At 45.7% G+C, this 22047-nt stretch overlaps 1 protein-coding gene across 1 annotated transcript in view; it reads left to right on the forward strand.

Annotated features, from left to right (window-relative positions):
• The window catches only part of PDZD7 (PDZ domain containing 7), a 91352-nt gene that overhangs the window by 54560 nt on the left and 14745 nt on the right, over nucleotides 1–22047 (forward strand). Inside the window, exons 2-3 of the mRNA XM_043983259.1 lie at nucleotides 14631–14826; nucleotides 15625–16029. Coding sequence (XP_043839194.1) covers nucleotides 15831–16029 — 199 coding nt within the window. The 5' untranslated portion in view covers nucleotides 14631–14826; nucleotides 15625–15830. The remainder of the gene's footprint in view (nucleotides 1–14630; nucleotides 14827–15624; nucleotides 16030–22047) is intronic.

Genomic DNA, 22047 nt, shown 5'->3' on the forward strand with positions numbered 1-22047 from the left:
TCTTCACATGCTTTGGGTAGACACCCCACTAACTCACTGAAGGGTTTGAGGCCTGACCATTACCCTCAACCTGGTTTATCTCATCTGCCAAGATGGTTTACCAGGGTGTGGCCACTCTGCATACTACATGCTTCCCTTGAGGAGTGTGTGTGTGCTGGGGGAGGTCAGATGTCATTGTCTCAGTATGAGGACCCTGTCTCTGTCTCCATCCCACAGAAGAGGTCAGCCTAAGACTTTTCTGAAACCACAAGGTTGACTCTCCTCTGACCTTTGGGCTTCTCCAAGAAATAGCAGAAAAGTCAATGGGCTCAGGTGAGGTGAGGAAGGAAACCTGTTCCCTTATTTTTTTTTTTTTAGGGAGGCAATTGGGGTTAAGTGACTTGCCCAGGGTCACACAGCTAGTAAGTGTTAAGTGTCTGAGGCCAGATTTGAACTCAGGTACTCCTGACTCCAGGGCCAGTGCTCTATCCACTGCGCCAGCTAGCTGCCCCCAACCTGTTCCCTTATTAACCCGGAGTAAGGAAGATCAGCAGAACTAGGCTGAACTGATCTAATTCCTGGGGCCTTTTTTTCCCCTTTAATAAACATTTTTATTTACAGTTTTGGGTTCCAATTTTTATCCCTCTTTCCCTCCCTCTCCACCCCCCCCTTCCCTGAGGGGGCAAGCAATCAGATATAGGTTATACATGTATGATTATGTAAAACATTACTATATTTGTCATTTTGTACAAGAAAACTTGATTAAAAGAAAAAATGAAAGAAAGTGAAAAATAGCCTGCTTCAGTCTGTTCCATCAATATCAGTTCTTTCTTTGGAGGTGGATAGTGTGTTTCATCAATAGTCCTTTGGGATTGTCTTGGATCATTGTATTGCTGAGAATAGTCAAGTCGTTCACAGTTATTCATCAAACAATATTGCTGTCCCTGTACACAATGTTCTCCTGGTTCTGCTTATTTCACTATACATCAGTTCATACAAGTCTTTACAGGTGTTTCTGAAATCATCCTGTTTGTCATTTCTTAAAGCACAGTAATATTCCATTACCATCATATGCCACAGCTTGTTTAGCCATTCCCCAATTAATGGGCATTCCTTTGATTTCCAATTCTTAGCCACCACAAAAAGAACTGCTATAAATATTTTTGTACAAATAGGTCTTTTTTTTTTCTTTTTGGGGATGTCTTTGGGATATAAACCTAGCAGTGGTATTCCTGGATTAAAGGTATGCAGTTCTATAGCCCTTTGGGCATAGTTCCAAATTGCTCTCCAGAATGGTTGGCTCTTTTCACAACTCTACCAACAGTGGATTAGTGTCCCAGCTTTCCCACATCCCCTCCAATAGCCAATATTTTCCATTTTTGTTATATTTGCCACTCTGATAGGTGTGAGGTGATACCTCAGAGTTGTTTTAATTTGCATTTCTCTGATCATTAGTGATCTAGACCATTTTTTCATATGATTATAGATAGCTTTGATTTCTTTGTTTGAAAACTGCCTGTTCATATACTTTGACCATTTATCAATTGGGGAATGACTTGTATTTTTATAAATTTAACTCAGTTCTCTATATATTTGATAAATGAGACCTTTATCAGAGATAAAATTCAAAAATTATTTCCCAGTTTTCTATTTCCCTTGTAATCTTGGTTACATTAGTTTTGTTTGTGCAAAAGCTTTTTACTTTTATATAATCAAAATTATCTATTTTACATTTTATTTTACTCTCTATATATTCTTTGGTCCTAAATTCTTCCTCTGCCCATAAATCTGACAGATAAACAATTCCATACTCTAATTTGTTTAATGTATCATCCTTTATGTGTAAATAATTTTGATCTTATTTTAGTATATGGTGTGAGATGTTGGTCTACACCTAGTTTCTGCCATACCACTTTCCAGTTTTCCCAGCAGTATTTGTCAAATAATGAGTTTTTGTTCCAAAAGCTTGGATCAGGGCAGCTAGGTGGCGCAGTGGATAAAGCACTGGCCCTGGATTCAGGAGGACCTGAGTTCAAATTTGGCCTCAAACACTTGACAGTAGCTGTGTGACCCTGGGCAAGTCACTTAACCCTCATTGCCCTGAAAACAAACAAAAGCTTGGATCTTTGGGTTTATCATATATTAGATTACTATAGTCATTTACTATAGTGTAATTTATACCTATTCTATTCCACGGATCCACCTCTCTCTCTCTTTCTTTCTTTCTTTCTTTTTTTTTGGTGAGACATTTGGGTTCAAGTGACTTATCTAGGGTCACACAGCTAGTAATTGTTAAGTGTCTGAGGCCAGATTTGAACTCAGGTCCTCCTGAATCCAGGGCCGGTGCTCTATCCACTGCACCACCTAGCTGCCCCTACCTCTCTATTTGTTAGCCAGTACCAGATTATTTTGATAATTACTGCTTTATAATACACTTTGAGATCTGGTACTGCTAGACAACTTTTAAAAAATTGATTCCCTGGGGCCTTTTTGTACATCAGCATGAACTTGTGTGTACATATGATTTCCTATGTGGTCAGAGAACATATGTGTGTACATGTGTATGTATGTACACACATATCCCGAGGGTATCCATGGTAGGCAAGGACAGTGCAAAGAGCATATTGCCTGTCCAGGAGCTAGGGAGCTAGGACAGAGCCTTCATCACTTAACTGGTAAGGATGTGTGCCACAGTTTGGGCTCCTTTAAAGGAATGGGTTTGAAACCTTTCCTCTTCTCTCTACTACAGAACCTATTCTACCCTGTATCATGAACCATCTGAGAAAGCATTTGCATCCTCAGCCCTAGTAGGTGGGAACTACTGCTGATACCTAGCCCTTCCTCCCAATACCTGCTCTCCTATTTGCCATCAAGGGATTCCAGCCCAGGCCCCTCTTGGGGACTGGATTTGGAGGCTTCCTTTCTCTGGAACTTCCACCGGTGGATATGCTAATCCAGAATAGGACATGGAAAGAGTGCTGGGTCTTCTAGTTAAGATGTGGGTTCAAATCTCACTTCTTTTTTTTTTTTTTTTGGTGAGGCAATTGGGGTTAAGTGACTTGCCCAGGGTCATACAGCTAGTAAGTGTTAAGTGTCTGAGGTCGGATTTGAACTCAGGTCCCCCTGAATCCAGGGCCAGCGCTCTATCCACTGCGCCACCTAGCTGCCCCTCCAAATCTCACTTCTGATGTGACCTTGGTCCTCAGTTTCCTCATTTATAAAATGAGGGAGTTGGACTAGATGACCTCTGAGGTACTTTGTTGATCTAGATTTGTGAACCTTTGCTCTTACTTGGGTCTGCTTCAGTGAATCCTTTCAGAAAAACACCATCTTGCACCCCTTTAACACCATGAAACATGTAGACACCAGGCCTTGAGGCCAGGACCCTATCAGGGACCAAGACTTCAGCTATCAGACCTAGCCAGAAGCTAAATGATAATAAAGGTGCAAAGTATCCTCTGGTTAAGTGACATTTCCACCACTTTAGAATTCAGTCCAACCCTTTCTTCCCTGGTATGTGGAAAAAGAATAGACTGATGCACTGGGCCCTAGAGGGTGGAAGCCCCCCAAACTAGTACTTCCCCCACCCTAGATCTAGCAAACTCTGACTTCCTCCTCTCCTAATCCCTTTGATTTCGGGATCCCTTCTCTCCTATTTGCTTCCCGTGTCTCCGAGCCTAGGACCTCATCTCCTATGTCACTGAGGAAGTCAAAGCCATATCCCATAAGCTCCATCTTCTCCCCGAATTCACATCTTACAATTCTTCTTCCTTTTTCTCCATTTTTTTTTTGTGAGGCAACTGGGGTTAAGTCACTTGCCCAGGGTCACACAGCTAGTAAGTGTTAAGTGTCTGAGGCTGGATTTGAACTCAGGTCCTCCTGACTCCAGGGCTGGTGCTTTATCCACTGTGCCACCTAGCTGCCCCTATTCTCTTCTCTCTTGCTCCAGTTTTTGAGGAAGGGCTGGCCTTTCCACTTCCTACACCCTTGATCCCATCCCTTCCCATCCCCTTTTCCATCCTTTCCCCTCTCTCATGACCAGATGGCCTCCACCCTTTAGAAGCTTTCACCTCACCATGACATTCCTTCAGGCTGTCACTTTACATTTTTTTCTTCTTTTCAAAGTCAACCCCCTAGAAAGCATTCTTATACTCATTGCTTCCATTGCCTGGCTTCATACTTTCTTATAAATTTATTTATTTATTGCTTAGGGCAATGAGGGTTAAATGACTTGCCCAGGGTCACACAGCTGGTACGTGTCAAGTGTTTGAGGCCGGATTTGAACTCAAGTACTCCTGACTCCAGGGCTGGTGCTCTATCCACTGCGCCACCTAGCTGCCCCCATCCCACTTATTTTCGATACCATCGCTGAAACTGCTCTAAAATCACCAACCATCTTTTTTTTTTTTTTAAGTGAGGCAATTGGAGTTAAGTGACTTGTCCAGGGTCACACAGCTAGTAAGTGTTAAGTGTTTGAGGCTGGATTTGAACTCAAGTACTCCTGACTCCAGGGCCGGTGCTCTATCCACTGCGCCACCTAGCTGCTCCTACCAACCATCTTTTAAATGCTGAATCCAATGACCTTTTCTTAGTTGTCATCCTACTTAATCTCTTTGAAGCTTCTGACCCTGTCAATCACTCTCCAGTTCCTACAAAGCCTCTGCTAGAACTGGGGGACTGGGCAAAGAGAAGACTCAGAGGAGACATAATGATAACTGCCTTCAAGCCCCTGAAGGTTTGTCAGTAGAGGAAAGATGAGCTTTGTTTTCTTTAGACCTAGAGGGCAAAAGCAGGAGTGGTGGAAGAAAGTTGAAAAGAGCTAAATCTAGGTTTGTTATGGGGGTAGGGGGAAGCTTTCTAATGATTAAAGATTTCCCAGAGCAGAGTGAGCTGTCCAGAAAGGTCATAAATCCCTCCTCGTAGGAGAGTTTCAAGTGTAGACTGGTTGCCACTTACTGGGTCCTGCGTAGTGGAGATCCCTTTAGCAGGTAGGTTGGGTTAGAATCATCTAGTTCCTACATGGTCCCTGAGGTCCCTCACCACTCTCAAATTCTGAGATTCTGCTGTCTATGACATTACTCTCTCCTGTTTCTCCTCCTACCTATCTGACTCCTTAGTCTCCTTTGCTGGAACATCATATACCTCCGACCTACAAATCTTGGGCTTCTCCCAAAGTTCTGACTTCTCTCCACTCTTTTCCTTGGCAATCTGATAAACCACCATGGGTTTAATTATCATCTTTATACAAATGACTGCCAAATTAACAGTTCCAATCCCATCTTTCATCTGCTGAACTCTAGTGCCTAATTACCTCATTATGCAGCCTTGAGGAATGCTCAGAGTTAGAGGCTATGATATGATGATGTACCAGCAAAGGAAACTGAGGAGAAATCAGGTATGTTGAAGAGAACCAAGAGAAAACAGTGTCACAAAAGTTCAGGAAAGAAGGGATATTCGAGAAGAGAGTAGTCCATAGTGGCAAATACTAAAAGAAGTCAAGAGGGATGAGGATTGAGAAAATGCAATTTTGAAAAACTTAAGTAAGAGTCTAACAATTAAGAGATCACTGGTGACTAAAGAAGGCAATTCAGGAGAATGATGAGGAGGGAAGCCAAATTGCAAAGGATTGAGAAGTGAGAGGACTGAAAGTTACATTTGGGATGTGTTGAGGTTGAGATGCATCTAGACCATATGGGTGGATATGTGCAGTAAGCACATGTGCTGTCCTATTCTCTCTTTACCTTCTCTCACTGTGTAAATAGCAATTGTTTTCTGTTTGGGCCAAAAATTCTGAGGCTCCTCTCCTCCCAGACTGATTCTTTTGTGACGGAAATCTAGGTCTCAATGCCCACCTAGCCCTTAATCACTAAATGGGTGTTGCTTCAGACAAACTGAGACCTGGGAAAGAACTTAGATCAAAAAAGCCAAGGTCTCCCACAGCATCCTGGGCCATCGTCAGTCTTCTTGACTTGTGTCTTGCCACTGGACCCTGGAGGAGAGAGTGAGGCTGATGACTTTGCATAGCTCTGCCTCACTTAAATCCAGTTCACTCCCAAGTTAAGATATCACCCTCACGATGTCATTAGTCCTTTTCGAGAACAAAAGACAAACACCTTCTCTTACTCAGTGACCTGATTATCTTCTACTGGGTTTAACTCTATGAAAATGTTGCCCAAATCTATATGTCTAGCTCTAGTTTTTCTCCTGAGCTGCAGTTGTACATCTCCAACTGCCTGTTTTATATTTTAAACTGGACAATCCATGAGCATCTCAAACTCAACATCTCTAAAACTGAACTCATTATCTTTTCCCCAAAACCCATGCCCCTTCCAACTTTTCCTCTTTCTGATGTTTTTTTGGTTTTGTTTTTTCAAGGCAATGGGGGTTAAGTGACTTGCTTAGGGTCACACAGCTAGTGTTAAGTGTCTGAGGCTGGATTTGAACTCAGGCCCTCCTGAATCCAGGGCTGGTGCTCTATCCACTGTACCACCTAGCTGCCCCACCTCTTTCTGATAGAGAAACTGCCATCCTCATAGCCATCCAGAATTTTAACCACGGTGTTATTCTTGACCCTTTACTCTCCTTCACTTGATAAATCCATTAAGTTGCTAAATCTTGTTATTTCTACCACCAAAATATCTCTTGGATACATTCCCTTGATGGAGAAGGAAAAAAAGGGGTTAACAGATAACCTATCAACTGTAGCTAAAAAGGGTTATCAACAGTACCTAAAAGGGTTAACAGAGAAACTAAGGTTTGTGTTCTTATCAACAGTACTGTAACCAAGAGAGTTCAAGTCCCTATCAACACTCATCATCTACAGAGACTGTAACTAGGGACCATTAACCATTAATAGCCATTAATATTCCTAGATTACAGGACACCTAGAAAGCAGGTCGAAAGTAAAGAAATATCATAAACACAGAGACCTTCTGGCTCTGATAAGTTTAAGCATGTCTTTAGGAACATGTGCAGAAAGAACCAAATTTGTCCTCAAATTTACCTTATGACATGTAAACCCCCCAAAACACACCTCCAAGGAAAAAGATCCCCCCTCAGGGGTTGACTTAGTGCCCCAGGGACTCCAAACTAGGATAAGACCTCCCATGTACCTCCTTAAGGCAGAGATTAAGATAATGAGGAGATAACCTACTTTTTCTTACTATAAATATAACCATTTTCATCCCCCTAGTTGAGACACTTTATATCCTTGGTGTCTCCCTGTGGTCATCACAGTCTGATAATAAAACTTGGGAAACTGAGTCACTGAGTCTTGTAAGTCTTTGAGACACCTCACAATCAATCTGATCAATTAAATCCACACCCCCCCCAACACCCTTATCTCTAATCACGTGGCCAATCCCCTAGTTCAGGGTTTCATCACACTCAAGTACAGCAATAGCTTCTTTATTGGTTTTCCTTTATCCATTCTTTTCCCTCTCCAATCCATCCTCCACATAGATTCCAAAGTGTTTTTCCTAAAGTTCAGGTCTGAACACATCACTTTCCTCCTCAATAAACTCCAAATAACTCTTTATTACCTAGGATCAAATATAAATTCCTATGTTTGGCTTTTAAAATTATTCACATACCATAGATAAATCAGGAGAGGAAGGAATAGTTTACCTCTCAGATCTATGGAGAGGAGAGCAATTTATGACCAAACAAGAGATAGAATATTATGAAATACTAAATGGATGATTTGATTAGTAAATTAAAAAGGTTTTGTACGAACAGAAGCAATGCAGCCAAAATTAGAAGGGAAGCAGAAAGCTGGGAAACTATTTTTATAGCCAGTGTTTCTGATAAAGGCCTCATTTCTAAAATATATAGGGAACTAAATCAAATTTATAAAAATGCAAGTCATTCCCCAATTGATAAATGGTCAAAGGATATGAAGTTTTCAGATGAAGAAATCAAAGTTATCTATTGACATGAAAAAATGCTCTAATTCACAACTGATTAGAGAAATGCAAATTAAAACAACTCTGAGGTACCACTTCATACCTATTAGATTGACTAATATGACAAAAAAATGGAAATAATAAACATTGGAGAAGCTGTGGAAAAATTGGAACATTAATGCATTGTTGGTGGAGTTGTGAACTGATCCAACCATTCTGGAGAGTAATTTGGAACTATGCCCCAAAAGCTATGGGACTGTGCATACCCTTTGACCCAGTAATACCACTACTAGGTCTGTATCCCAAAGAGATCATAAAAAAGGGAAGAAGACCAACATGTACAAAAATATTTATAGCAGCTCTTTTTGTGGTAGCAAAGAATTGGAAATTGAGGGAATACCCATCAGTTGGGGAATGGCTGAACAAGTTGTGGTATATAAATGTAATGGAATACTATTGTGCTGTAAGAAATGATGATCAGGCAGATTTCAGAAAAACCTGGAAAGACTTAAGTGGACTGATGCTGAGTGAAGTGAGCAGAACCAGGAGAACATCGTACACAGTAACAGCAACATTGTGTGATGATCAACTGTGACAGACTTGACTCTTCTCAGTGGTGCAATGATCAAACACAATTCCAAAGAACTCATGATGGAAAGTGTTCTCCACATCCAGAAAAAAGAACTGTGGATTCTGAATGTAGATAGAACCATACTGTTTCTATTTTTTACTTGGTTTTTTGTTTTTTTTTAAAGTTTTTCCCTTCTGTTATGATTCTTCTTTCACAACATGACTAATGCAGAAATATGTTTAATGTGATTGTACATATATAATCTATATCAGATTGCTTTCTGTCTTGGGGAAGGGGAAGGGAGGAAGGGAGAAAAATTTGAAACTAAAACTCTTGTGAACAAAAATGTTGAAAACTATCTTTACATGTAACTGGAAAATAATAAAATACTTTTATGAAATCAATCAATCATTCACAACCTGGCCCACCCTTTTTAAACACTGTCCTTCATATGACTTTGGAATGACTTCCTCGTGCCTGGAATGTACTCATTCCTTTTTCCTTTCTTAGCTTTCTTAGCTTTCTTAAAATCCTTTGTTTCCTTCAAAACCTTGTTCAAATACCACCTTCTACATAAAGCCTTTCCTGAGTCTTGCCCATCCCTTCTCATCATACTGCTCTCCTCTACACTTTGGTGCCTTCCAGGCCAAAATTTTACCACGTACTTTTTTGGAATATATTTAATGGAGTAACCTGGTCAATAGAGGCCCTGGTCTTTTCCATTTGGTTTCAGTTCAAAAATTCATGTGGAGGGGCGGCTAGGTGGCGCAGTAGATAAAGCACCGGCCCTGGATTCAGGAGTACCTGAATTCAAATCCGACCTCAGACACTTAACACTTACTAGCTGTGTGACCCTGGGCAAGTCACTTAACCCCAATTGCCTCACCAAAAAAAAAAATTCATGTGGAAACTTGGGGGAGTCAGTTTTCAGCCATGATAACTCAAGGATTGCTACCATCCCCTGTGTGATGATAAAGTCTTCTAGTTGGCCATAGAGCTGAAACAACTAATGACTCAGGAGTTGCTGAGTCAGGCTTGATTATACATATAAAAAAGGCAACCTGTGCATCTCTCAATCTCTTTTTCCATTGCCAGTGAGAGAAGGCAAGTTTGCTTTGACACAATCCCAAGAGTGTGGTGAAACATAGGCATCTTCCATTCATTTGGCAGCTAGGTGGCGCAGTGGATAGAGTACTGACCCTGAAGTTTGGAGGATCCAGGTTCAAATCTCACCTCAGACACTTACTAGCTGTGTGACCCTGGGAAAATCATTTAACCCCAATTGCCTTAAACATTCAGGGCCATCTCCAGTCATCCTGATCTATATCTTGCTATTGGACTCAGATGGCTCTGGAGGAGAGAGTGAAGTTGATGACCCAGCACTGCCCTGCCTCACTTAAATCCAATTCACTGCAAGTCCTGACATCACCCCCCCACTAATATCCCATTCAGCTATGGAGGTTATGACAAATGGCCAGTTCTGCAATTTTATATTTATTCTTTTTTGATTCAAATATTTTCCCCAATTACATGTAAAAAAATTTTAAACATTTTAGCATTCTTTTAAAAAAATTTAGTTCCAAATTCTCTCCCTCCCCAAACCCCACCTTGAGACAATAAACAATTTCATACATATGAGATCATGCAAAACATATTTCCATATAAGTCAAATTGTGGAAGACATAGAACAAAAAAAAACAGGAAAAAATAAAGTGAAAAATGGTATGCTTCAATCTGCATTCAGACTTCATCAATTCTTTCTCTGGAGCTAGATAGCATTTTTCATCTTGAGTCCATTGGGACTGTTTTAGATCTTTGTATTGCTGAGAATAACTGTCATTCACAGTTGATTGCTGTATAAATACTGTGCACACTATTCTCCTGGTTCTGCTCACTAGCCTTTCCAGGTTTTTCTGAAATCATCCTACTTGTCATTTCTTATAAAACAATAGTATTCCATTACAACCATACACCACAACTTGTTCAGCCATTCCCCAGCTGATGAACATTCCCATAATTTCTGATTCTTTGCCATTCATTTCTGATTCAGAAGTAGATGTGTGGTAACATGAGAGTTCAGGGGACTCAGAGGTCCCATCAGCATCCTAAACCAGTAGTAGTAGGGTCCACTGGTGTCCACTTGCAGTAGCCACAGGAGTTAGGAAGTGACTACATAGCAGCATTGAGATAGATATGTCCAGGGGCAGCTAGATGGCGAAGTGGTTAAGCACCGGCCCTGGATTCAGGAGTACCTGAGTTCAAATCCAGCCTCAGACACTTGACACTTACTAGCTGTGTGACCCTGGGCAAGTCACTTAACCCCTGTTGCCTGCAAAAAAAAAGAAAAAGAAAAAAAAAAGAGATAGATATGTCCAGTTAGCTGCAAGGTCTGCATAGATTGTAGTGGCCTGGTTCACCAGTAGATCAATCCATCCAACAGAGATGCTATGCCCTGGAAGGAACCAGACTCACTGAACAGAACCTCATGAAAATTCCACAAAGGGAGAAATGGACTTCCAAAGCCATGAGTCAGGAAGTACCCCCTTTGCCACATGTGTTCTCTGCACACATGCCTCATTACTACTGTATTTTAAATATTAGCCCACTAGCCTTTTGAGCATGCAAGGTCAGGGTGTGCCTCCAGTTTGCTGGGGAACACATTTTGTGCCAACTGTGTACCTTTTCTAAAAGATAATCAGTATCTACTGGCTAACTGTGGATGAAAGACAAATGGACTGGGGAGTGGAGCAATCAGTGATGGGCAGTATGAGAAATACAGCCCTTCAGGATTGAGAGACTAAGTAACAGCTACATTCTGAAGACCAAGCCCACCAGTACAAGTTCATGTGAGGGAATGAACCCCAGAGGGATTGCTTGATATTTTGAATTCACATATTAAAGTACAGATTGTCTCTCCCTATAGAATGTAAGATCCTTGGGGGCAAGGGCTATTTTGCTAGGATAGTGTCTGTCACATAGTAGATGTTTCCCAGATGCTCTTGGTTTCGTTACCTTCCCCCCTAAATCCAAGCCTCCTACAAAATTCTGTATTTCTTGAGCATACATCCTCCCAGTTACCCATATTCACATCAGAGTCATTTTTTCCTTCTCCTTCACCCCACCCGATACAGCCAATCAATTGACATGTTTTGTCAAATCTACCTCTGTAGTATCTCTCAAGCGTCCCTTTTCCTCCACTTATGTAGCAACCTGTCCTCATTACCTCTCCCAGGGATTATTGTAACAGCTTCTTAATTGGTCTCCCTGCTGTCAGTCTATCCCCTCTCTAACCTGTCCTCTAAACAGCAGACAAAATGCCCTTCCTAAAAGCACAAACCTGATTGGCTCAGGCCCCTGCTGAAAAATCTTGAGTGGCTCCTCTTTTCCTCTCTCCAGCTTGGCACTGAAGGCCTCCTCCATCTGGCTCCAAGCTGCCTCTGCAAACTTAGTCCCTATTTCAGTTCACACACTCCACATTCCAGCCAAACTATCCTACTGAACCTGATGTTCTCTCTTCCTTCTCTGGGCCTGTGCCAAGGCTGTGGTTCCCTGTGCCTGAAATGCTCTCTCTCTGCCCCTTAGGATCCTCCAAGGCTCAGCTCAGATGCTACTTCCTTCGGGAAGCCTTTCCCCATCTCCCTGGTTGCCAGTGTTATCTCCCTCCTCAAGTTACATATCTGTGTAGATGTAACTCCCTAGTGAGCTGTATGCTCCTTGAGAACAGGGACTATCTTGTTTTCATCTCTGGATCCCCAATGTCAAGCAAGACTACTTGTACATAGTAAGTACTTTGTAAATGCTGGTGGAATTGTATCTAAACTTCCTCAAATGCCAGTATGAAGTATGGGGGGCCTGGGCATAAGTATACATGTTGTAAGCTTGTCCTTGGGCTATTCACACATGATCCCTCCCTTTCCTATTGGAAGTGTTTCAGTCACTTAATGACTTTTTGTCTCCAACTCAGGACACTATGGCCTAATTGCCCTCGATGGGTGGACAGTCCTTGCCTCTCTTGCCTCCCTGGACTCTGAGCCCATGTTCTCCCAGCTCTTCTTGCCCAAGAAGAAGCTAAAGTATTGTGTGGAGCAGATAGACACAGTCTCTAACCAGTCCCACTGCTCTCAGGAGAACAGGGACCTTCTAAGAGTCCTTTCCCCTTCTGCTCCACAGAGAAAAGGGGGATCCTTCCCAGGGGCAGACAGCTCCCTTCTCCCCCCCCCCAGCTTCTTCACTCACAGACAGCACAAATCTCCCTTACTACTACCATTGGACAGTCTCATTCATGATGTGGTCTGAACCCTGTAACCACCCAATAGGGCTAAAGGAAGCAACCCTGACCCTTGAGACTGGAAGGGGGCTCCAGGGCAGCTGGTCAGTGCAGAGCCTGGGATTGGCCATGGGGGTGGGGAGGAATCACAGGAGAAAGGCCTCCAGCCCAGGCTGTCCTGAGCCACCACCTCTATCCTGCATCATTCAGAGTTTGGGGTCATCTCAGGTGGGTGGGAGAAAAAGAGGCTATCAGACTAGGCTGGCCCACTTTTTGCCTTCCCACCCTTTCCCCCACCCACCCACCCACACATCTTTTGGGAATCCTAGGACTGGACTGGAAGAGTCAGTGCTCAGTTTCTTGCCATTAGCTGAGGGACTCGAGACCCCTAACTCAGCAGAAGCACCCAGGGCTGGGGACAAGGCCCTCTCCCACCTCCAGACATCCCTGAAAAAGCAGGAGCTGGGGCTAGAGTGGGGGTAGATGGGAGGAGAGGAGTGGCAGAGGAGGGAGTGCCCTCAGCAACTGTGTCCAACTGAGGCTCAGTTCCAACTCATAGTTGTTTATGCATTTCTGCTTTTGCTGACCATTAGCCAGGCATCTCTGTCCTCACCTTCCCAGCTCTGTGGCCCTCCCCTAGAGCTCCTTCTGTCCCCGGTTCCCTACTCCTTGAGTCTCACGACCAGGGCTCCCTTTCTCTTCCCCATCCTTCACCCCTAGTCTTTGTGGTCGGTCACCTTCCTCCACAATTCCTTCCCCAGTTCTGTGCCATTCTCCCCAGAACTCTCCTTCAGAAAACCCTCCACCCTCTGCCCCCCTCCATCCCCAGTGGTGCTTATCATCTAGCTAAATGTATTCCCCAGGCCTCCTTCCACAGTGTTCCCACCCCAATAGCTTCCTGTGTAGCCTCCCCCCCACATCACATCCTCTTAAAGGTCTCTTCTCCTGGAATTCTCCCTTTCTCCTATAGGCATGCTCACTCCCAGAGTTGCTCCCCTTCCTTTGCCCACCAAATAAAATCCAGGAGAGTGGGGAGTCTTGAGAGTTCCGTAGGAATCAGTCAACTCTGTTAAAACGACGACTGACCAGGGAGCCTAGGCTAAGGTCACCCTATCTGAAGGCAGTCCACCTAATGCTGTCCTCTGGCACTGGCCCAGAAGCCCCGAATTCTTGGAGGACCCGTTGCCTCTGGGAATTGCTGCCCCTAGCCAAGCAGGTCAGTAGGTAAGGAGGATTCCCTCCCCACTTGGGATTTGTCTCGCTGGCCAGAAGCCCCGCCCCCTGTTATCTTTCCCTGGTAGGTGATGGACAGAGCCTTACACTGGTACACACAGCTAGACACACACTCACAGGAATGCACACTACTACCCACCATAATTACACATTCCCATGCAGATACGCACGCAGAAACAGATCAATACGTAATCACAAACACAGTCACACAAAGGTGCACACCAGCACACAAAGAATCCACAAAGGAAAGCTAATAGGCAATAACGCACACACCTCCTCCCCCACCCCGGGAGACACAGACCCGTGGTTTAGCCTCCAACTAAGAACAATGAGTGAGAGATATCTCAGGCCACACAAAGCACAGCTCTTAATGGGGCTGGAGCTGGAGGTCCGTCAGAAATAGCAACAGTGAAAGCTCACACATTTTGGAGGCATTTTAAATGAATCAGCTCATCTGATCCTCAAGACAACCTTCGACGTTGCTTTTCAGGGCTTCCCTGAACTGACAAGGGGAAGAGAAAGGGATGGGAAGCAGGGGACCCCCATCAACCTTTCTTATCAGGGAGAGCCTCTGCTTGCCTCCCCACGCTCAGCCCTGGCCTTGGAGCCAGCACCGAGTCGAGGCAATGCAGCCGCCCCGGAGTCAGCCTCACTCCTAGCAAACACCGTTACACAGGGGCGCGAAGAGGTCCGACGAGGAGCAGGGGAGGAAGAGCGGACTGGCAGCCAAGCAAGCCAATGAGAAGCTCGGTTTGACCCAGGCTAGACCTATCCATACAACCCCTTCGGTGAGGGGGCGGGGCTCTCAGCTGCGGGAGACCCGCAGTGCTGCTGTCTCAGGTGAGGCCCGCAGTAGCGGAACACAGAGCCAGGTAAGCGGAGCTAAAGGGTCAGACTGAGGGGATACCGGGCGGCAGGGAGGAGGGTAATCCAGAGAGGGGGAGGAAAATAAACTACCCGACGGGCTATTTGATCTGCTCCTGGAGCTCTGTGGAGAGTCTTTGTGCCCGGGTTTGGGGAGTTCACTGATTCCTGGGGGGACAGGGGGGTGAGTCGCCTTAATCCTCCTTCCGGAAGGCTTGGGCGGGGGGGGGAGGCGGGGGGAGAGAGAAACATAGCAGGATGGGGGTGTAGGGATGTGCAAGAGGCCGGCCTTGGGTGCAGATATAGGCTTCCAAATCTCTTGGAGGGGGGCAGGGTGGAGGAAGAAAACCCTCTCTGGAGCTGTCCCTAGTACTAAAGTCCTCTGCGCGCGCCCCCATTCCCCGCCCCCCCCAACTCTTGGGACTTCCTTTCATTGAATATTCATAACTATCCTTGGGGATGGGGGGCGAGGAGTGACATTCCCTGAGACTCGTCCCCCCCAAAGGCCTAAAGCCAAAAGTCTCAGGTCTTTGGTCCCACTCCTTTTGGGTCCCTTTTTGGGCTCCAGTAATGGACATGGACTCTCTTCCCTAAACTCAACATGGGGGCCTGGATGAAGGATTACACAAGGAGTCTGCACGAATTGGGGTACAGAGTCGGGACTGAGATGCTGCCGGTCCCTAAGGGCCTTAACTAGAGCCTGTCTTGGGAAGGGGGGTGGGGAAGGTGACTGTTAAGGGGGCGTCTGCCTTGAAAGGGTAGGGCACCGCCCCCTCTTGGCCCTAAGATTCCACTTCTCTCGCCAGGCCTAGGATGTTCCCGCTGTACAGATACCATCAGAAGGAGTGAAAGGCCCGCAGCGCCTTAGACCCCGCCCTCGCCCCAAGGACTATGTCCTGGCCTGGCCCGAGCGGCCCGCTGCCTCCTGGGTGAGGACAGCAGAGCTGCACAGGACCCCCGGTCCGGGGTTGAGGTTTGAGTGGATCGTGGGACCACGAAGCTACCCGCTGTCATGGATCCCCTGGGCCTGGGAGACCTGTCTTCGGGCTCACTGAGCTCCCTCTCCTCCCGCGGCCACCTGGGCAGCGACACGGGCTCCGCAACGCGATACCTGCTGAGGAAGCAACAGCGGCTGTTGAACGGGCCCCCCCGGGGAATCCGAGCCTCCTCACCCATGGGCAGAGTCATCCTCATCAATTCCCCCATCGAAGGTAGGGAGCGCTCCTGCTGAAAAGGGCGGGGCCCAGGACTGGAAGGGAGGGGCATGGGGGAGGGCAGCGGTGTAGTGGGGAAGCTAGGGATGGGCCCATAGATGAGAGACAGGTGGTTTTCGGCCGCTGTGCCTCGGTGCTCCTGCTCTCCTTCTGGCCCACTCCTGACTCACAGGAGTCGGATCCCTCGGGTTCCCTCCAGCCTACTTTGGAAATGAGGTAGGGGAGGGGCAAAAATAGAAGCCACCGTCAACCTTTGCAGTAAGCCCTGTCATTCTTGTCCCTGAGAGCCTAACAAACAAACATATCTAGGGCAGGAGAGCCTAAAGAAGAGATTCATTGAGTAGGAAAAGAAGGGACACACTCCTACAACTAGCTCCTGAACGGGCCCAGAGGACTAGGGTTCCCAGGTTAGGTCAAGGGACCAGGACTTCTGAGTCCCCAGGGCCTTACAAGTGATTGGATATTCCAGGCACGGAAGGATAAGCATACGGGCCTGTTTCCTCCCAGTTGTAGCTCCCTTAGAATCTAAGAGCAAGAGAGTGTCAAAGTGCAAACTCTCAATCATAGACTCTCCCTCCAATATCTGCCTGAAGCAAGATTCCTCTCTACAACACACTTAATCTCATTTCCCACTGCTCCCTTTCACTCTCTCTTCCAATCCATCAAAATGTATTTGGTGATGCCCCTGTATGTGCTGTCTTGTATTGACCTATGCTTGGGGCATAGGCCCCTAGCTCCTCCCCTGGAGCTCACTTTCTGGATGGAGCTGGAGCATGTGTCTTGACCTCAGAGTACAATATTATGTTTGCTCTGAGTTAAATGAGAGCTGTAGGAATTTAAATGAGGGACAGACTAGTATGAGCTAGGTAGGGGCCTGGGGATAGTTTCCTCAAGGGAGTCAGATGCAATGTGCATCCAGAGGAGCCAGTATCATTCGGGTTAGGGAAGCCCAGAGAAAGAAATCAAAAGTTTGGAGACCAGATGTGCAAGTCTTATGTAAGGACCTGGGCCTAGATGAAGGGGTCAGTATCAAAGAGGAGTGCAGTTAGAAAGGTAGGTTGCAGTCAGACCATTGGGTCCTTGAATCCTGAAATAAAGTGCATAGGACTTTAAATCTGGGATTTCTACCCTTCCCATGTCAAAAAACCTAAAAGGGATCAGGCCTCAGGAAAGGGAAGGGATCTACAATGATTGGGTCTGTCCCATAGCATTTACCTATTTTCAGTACTTGGAGAAAGATGGGACAAGTATTTGAACACCCTGCATCCCCTCCTCCATCTTTTCTTCCCAGCTGTCCCCACCTCCCCAGCTTACTTAGGAATAAGCTCCTTGAGAATTGGGACGGTTTGGGGGCAACTAGATGGCACAGTGGATAAAGCACTGGCCCTGGATTCAGGAGGACCTGAGTTCAAATCTAGCCTCAGCCACTTGACACTTACTAGCTACTTGACACTTACTAGTGACCCTGGGCAAGTCGCTTAACCCTCATTGCCAGAAAGAAAGAAAGAAAGAAAGAAAGAAAGAGAAGAGGAGAGGAGAGGAGAGGAGAGGAGAGGAGAGAAGAGAAGAGAAGAGAAGAGAAGGAAGAGAAGAGAAGAGAAGAGAAGAAAAAAAGAGAATTGGGACAGTTTCATTCTTGTATATATTCGTCGAATACAGCAGGCATTTAATAAATGCTTATTGACTTATTGACTGAAATCCATCTACTTCCAGCCCCTGAATTCCTTTGCTCCTCCTTCTCTCCTAGTCCACATGTTCCCCTAGCAGCCAGTCTCACAAGGCCACAGATCAATTCCAGAAACACTTAGGAGCATCTGACTTCAGGAATACTCCGTTCCAGAAAAGTCTTAGGTTCATTTACACCTAATTCTATTAGGGTGCCCCAGCCCCATGAAGTTTCCAGAGAATCTCATTCTCTTAAGACGGGAGTTCTTAACCTGGAGTCTGTGAACGTTTTAAAAATATTTGTATTTATAACCATATTCCAGTAGAATTAGTTTGTAATCCTATATATTTTATTGGATGCATTTTTTTTTTCTGAGAAGGGCTCCATAGGCATCAACAGACTGCCCAAGGAGGGTGCGTGACCAAAAAAAAAAAAAAGAACCCCTTTCTCTCAAGAGAGAATCCCAGTTACCTTTATATAAAGGGATGGGGGAGAGGCAGGGTAGACAAATGGGGGGGGGGGCAATGGCTTCCTCCGCACCTCCAGCTAGATATCTCCCTGGCCCTCAAATAGTTGGTCAAGGCTTCTTCCTGCTTCTGGTTTGCTCAGGCTCGATGCTACGGTAGGGGGAGGGGACCCTCGGGAATGTTGGGGGGGGGGGAGGACCTTGGGCTCACAGCTCTATCACATCCGGGAGGTCATCAGGGCGAAGGTTATTCCCATTTTATAACTAGGGGAAATGGGGCTCAGCATGGAAAGGGCACTGCCCCGGGTGGTCTCTGGGCTCCCGCTCCCCGCCCCCTCCTGCTTTGGAACTAAAAAGCCCCCGGGGAGCTCCTGACATATCACTTCCCTACCCCACCCCCACCCCCATACCAGGCCTGGGGGTGTCGCTTATCTGACCAGGCCAGGGCAGCGAAGTCGAAGTCCTGCAGCCAGGGCCTTTAAACAATAAAAAAGATGGCTCTGAAAAGGCCGATGCCAAGTGGGTCACTCTACCAGCAGCCTCTCTGGGGAGGGGTTTGGCTACGGGCGCGTGGCCCTTTTAAGATTCCGCTCCAAAGCCCCAGGAGGCCAGGGGAGCTCTTCCCGCTCCGCCCGCAACAGAACACCCAGTGCCCTGGCGCCCCCGGAGGCTTTTCTAGCTCTTCCCCTTGGAGCCCAAGGTTCTTTCATTCCCCCTGGAGGGGGGAGGGGGAGAGGACAGGGAAAGCGGGGGGGGGGGGGGGGGGGGGAAGAAACCTCTTTTGTTTAAAGCACCTCTTCAAAGCCCAGACCACGACCAGCTGGGGATGGGACTCTCTGGCCTGGGCCTGGAACCACGTCCTACCTTCTGTGTCCAGAACCTTCCACCCCCTCCACCAAGCTTCCTTATTCCATCCCCCTCCAAGCCTGGGACCCTGCCCTAACTCTGACCTTGAACTTCAGCCCCTCCCCCTTGACTTTGAGTTTCTCAATCCGGAAACACCCTCAATTTTTGATCCTGAAGGCTTCCGGTCTTAGCATCTAGAACCCACAGCTAACCCTAGAGACCAGAGTCCCACCCCCTTCCATGCCAACCTTTGAATCTAGAACCTCCCTGAGCTCTAAGCCTAGAATCGGGTCTCCCTAATCTCTGAACTGAAATCTCACCTTCTCATCTCTGAGTCTCAAGTCTCAGGGCCTGGAAAATAAAACCAGACTTTGAGCTTTACACCCTCTCAATAGCAGAACCTGGAACTTGCTCAATCTCTGAGTCTAGAATCAGTCAACCAGAATTTATCAAGCACCTACTCTGGGCCAGGCAGTGTGCTAAGCACTGGAGATACAGAGAAAGGCAAAAGGCAAACAGCCCCCCTCCCAAGGAGCTTACAATCTAACGGGGGCAGCCACATGGAGACAACTTAGTACAGACAAGCTAGAGACAGGATAAATTGGGTTTTTTGTTTTGTTTGGGGTTTTTTGGAAGGGCAATGAGGGTTAAGTGACTTGCCCAAGGTCACACAGCTAGTAAGTGTCAAGTGTCTGAGGCTGGATTTGAACTCAGGTCCTCCTGAATCCAGGGCTGGTGCTTTATCCACTGCACCACCTAGCTGCCCCAAGACAAGGTAAATTGAGAAAAATCAACAGAGGAAAGGCACAAGAACTAAGGAGGACTGAAAAACCCTTCTTTCAGGAAGTGGGACTTTACCTGTCAAAGTAGGATAGAAATATATAAAATTACCTAAGACTTAAAAGAGTCATGGAAGACATAGGAGATGAGCAGCACTTCCTCTGCAGTTGTTTGAAAACTTGGAACTTGTAAGCCTCAAACCTAGAACCCCCACCCAGTCTTTGAGCCTGGAACCCTCTTAGGAAGGAAGGAAGGAAGGGAGGAAGGGAGGGAAGGAGGAAGAAGGGAGGAAGGAAAGATGGGAGGGAGGGTTTATTAAGCATCTGCTATGTTCCAGGCACTGTGCTAAGTGCTTTATAAATATTCTCTCATTTGATTCTCACAACTGCCCGGGGGGGGGGGTGGAGGAAGAGAGAAAGAGAGAGAGAGAGAGAGAGAGAGAGAGAGAGAGAGAGAGAGAGAGAGAGAGAGAGAGAGAGAGAGAGAGAGAGAATGTCAGACTGGAGACAGGAGAACAAGTGTGGAAACAGAAACAAAGAAAAATCCAAATCTTTATATCACAACCCGATACCTCCGTGTGAATACCTCCCTGGGTCCTCAAAATCATGCCCCATGCCAAGTTTATCAAGACTTCTTCTGACTCTGTGATATCTTCCTCATCTCCCTAACTCAGAACTTTGGGCTTGTCCCCAGAGCCAGGCTCGGAGAAGAGCCCATCTGTGGTTTGGAATTAGGGCAGTGCATCAAAGATAGACTCCCCAAGATGGTGCTAAACCAACTCTGTGAAGGATCCAAAATCTTTTATGACTTGGTTTTCCCCTCCGGTCTCCACTTGATAATCACAGAATTCAGAAGCAGGATGGGATCTCAACATCCTTCTAGCTCAACCCATACCAGAACCAGAGTCTATCTGCAACACACCCAAGTGGTCCTCCTCCAGCCTTCTTAATTTTTTAAAGATATCGAGGAAGAAGAGGGAACCCAATACCCTCCAGGGGCAGTCCATTCTATTTTTGGATAACTCTGATTCTTATGGAGTTTTTCCTTATATCAAAACCTAAATCTATCTCTCTGTCACTTCTACCCAAAGATCCTAGTCCTGCCCCCTTTAGCTAAACAGAGCACATCTAATCCTTCTTCCCATGGGACAGCCCTTCAAAAACCTGAAGACACGGGGCAGCTAGGTAGCACAGTGGATAGAGCACCTGCCCTGGATTCAGGAGGACCTGAGTTCAAATCCAGCCTCAGACACTTGACACTTACTAGCTGTGTGACCCTGGGCAAGTCACTTAACCCCAATTGCCTCACAAAAATAAATAAATAAACCTGAAGACATCCATCAAACCCTTCCCTAAATCTCTTATCCAGGTTAAACATCCCAAGCTCCTCTGACCCAGATTCCCATGAACATGATCTTGAGGCCCTTCACCAATCTGGTAGCCTTCTTCTTTTTCTTTTTTTTCTTTTTGCAGGGCAATGAGGGTTAAGTGACTTGCCCAGGATTACACAGCTAGTAAGTGTAAGGTGTCTGGGGCTGGATTTGAACTCAGGTCCTCCTGAATCCAAGGCCTGTGCTTTATCCATTGTGCCACCTAGCTGCCCCGTGGTAGCCTTCTTCTAAGCAACTTTCCCTTTTATGAATGTCCTTACCCAGATGTGGTTCCACAGAACTCTAGCTGTGGTCTGATCATTAAGATTATCACCATTTCTAGACTCCCTCCATTGTCAGTGTGAGATTGTATTAACTTTTTGGCTTTTTACTGTATCACACAGCTGACCAATAGTGAGCTTGCAGTACATTTAAGCCCCCAGATCTTTTTCAGAAGATGTGCTGTCTAGCCATACTTCCCCCACCTTGTGTTTGTAAAATTGATTATTTGAGCCCAAGTATAATGCTTTATATTTATCCCAATCAAGTTTCATCCTGTTAAGTTCGGCCCCAGAACGGTTCTGGGAATTTTGTCATCAATGTTTTATACTAAAAAAATGTTTTATACTTTAAAAAATTATTTAGAATTTTATTTTTCCCAAATTACATGTAAAAACAAATTTTAACACCAATTTTAAAAACCGTGTTCCAAAAACCCACCAAAACTGTGTTCCGAATTCTCTTCTTCCCTCCCTCCCCACCCCCCCTTAAGAACTTAAGCAATGCAATATGTTATACATGTGTAGTCATGCAAAACATTTCCACATTTATACTATTCTTTCTTACTCATTATCCCCAAATTCTGGAATTCTTGGCCAAAGTTTATTG

Source organism: Dromiciops gliroides, chromosome 2, assembly GCF_019393635.1.
Source record: "Dromiciops gliroides isolate mDroGli1 chromosome 2, mDroGli1.pri, whole genome shotgun sequence".
NCBI classification, from domain to species: Eukaryota; Metazoa; Chordata; class Mammalia; order Microbiotheria; family Microbiotheriidae; genus Dromiciops; species Dromiciops gliroides.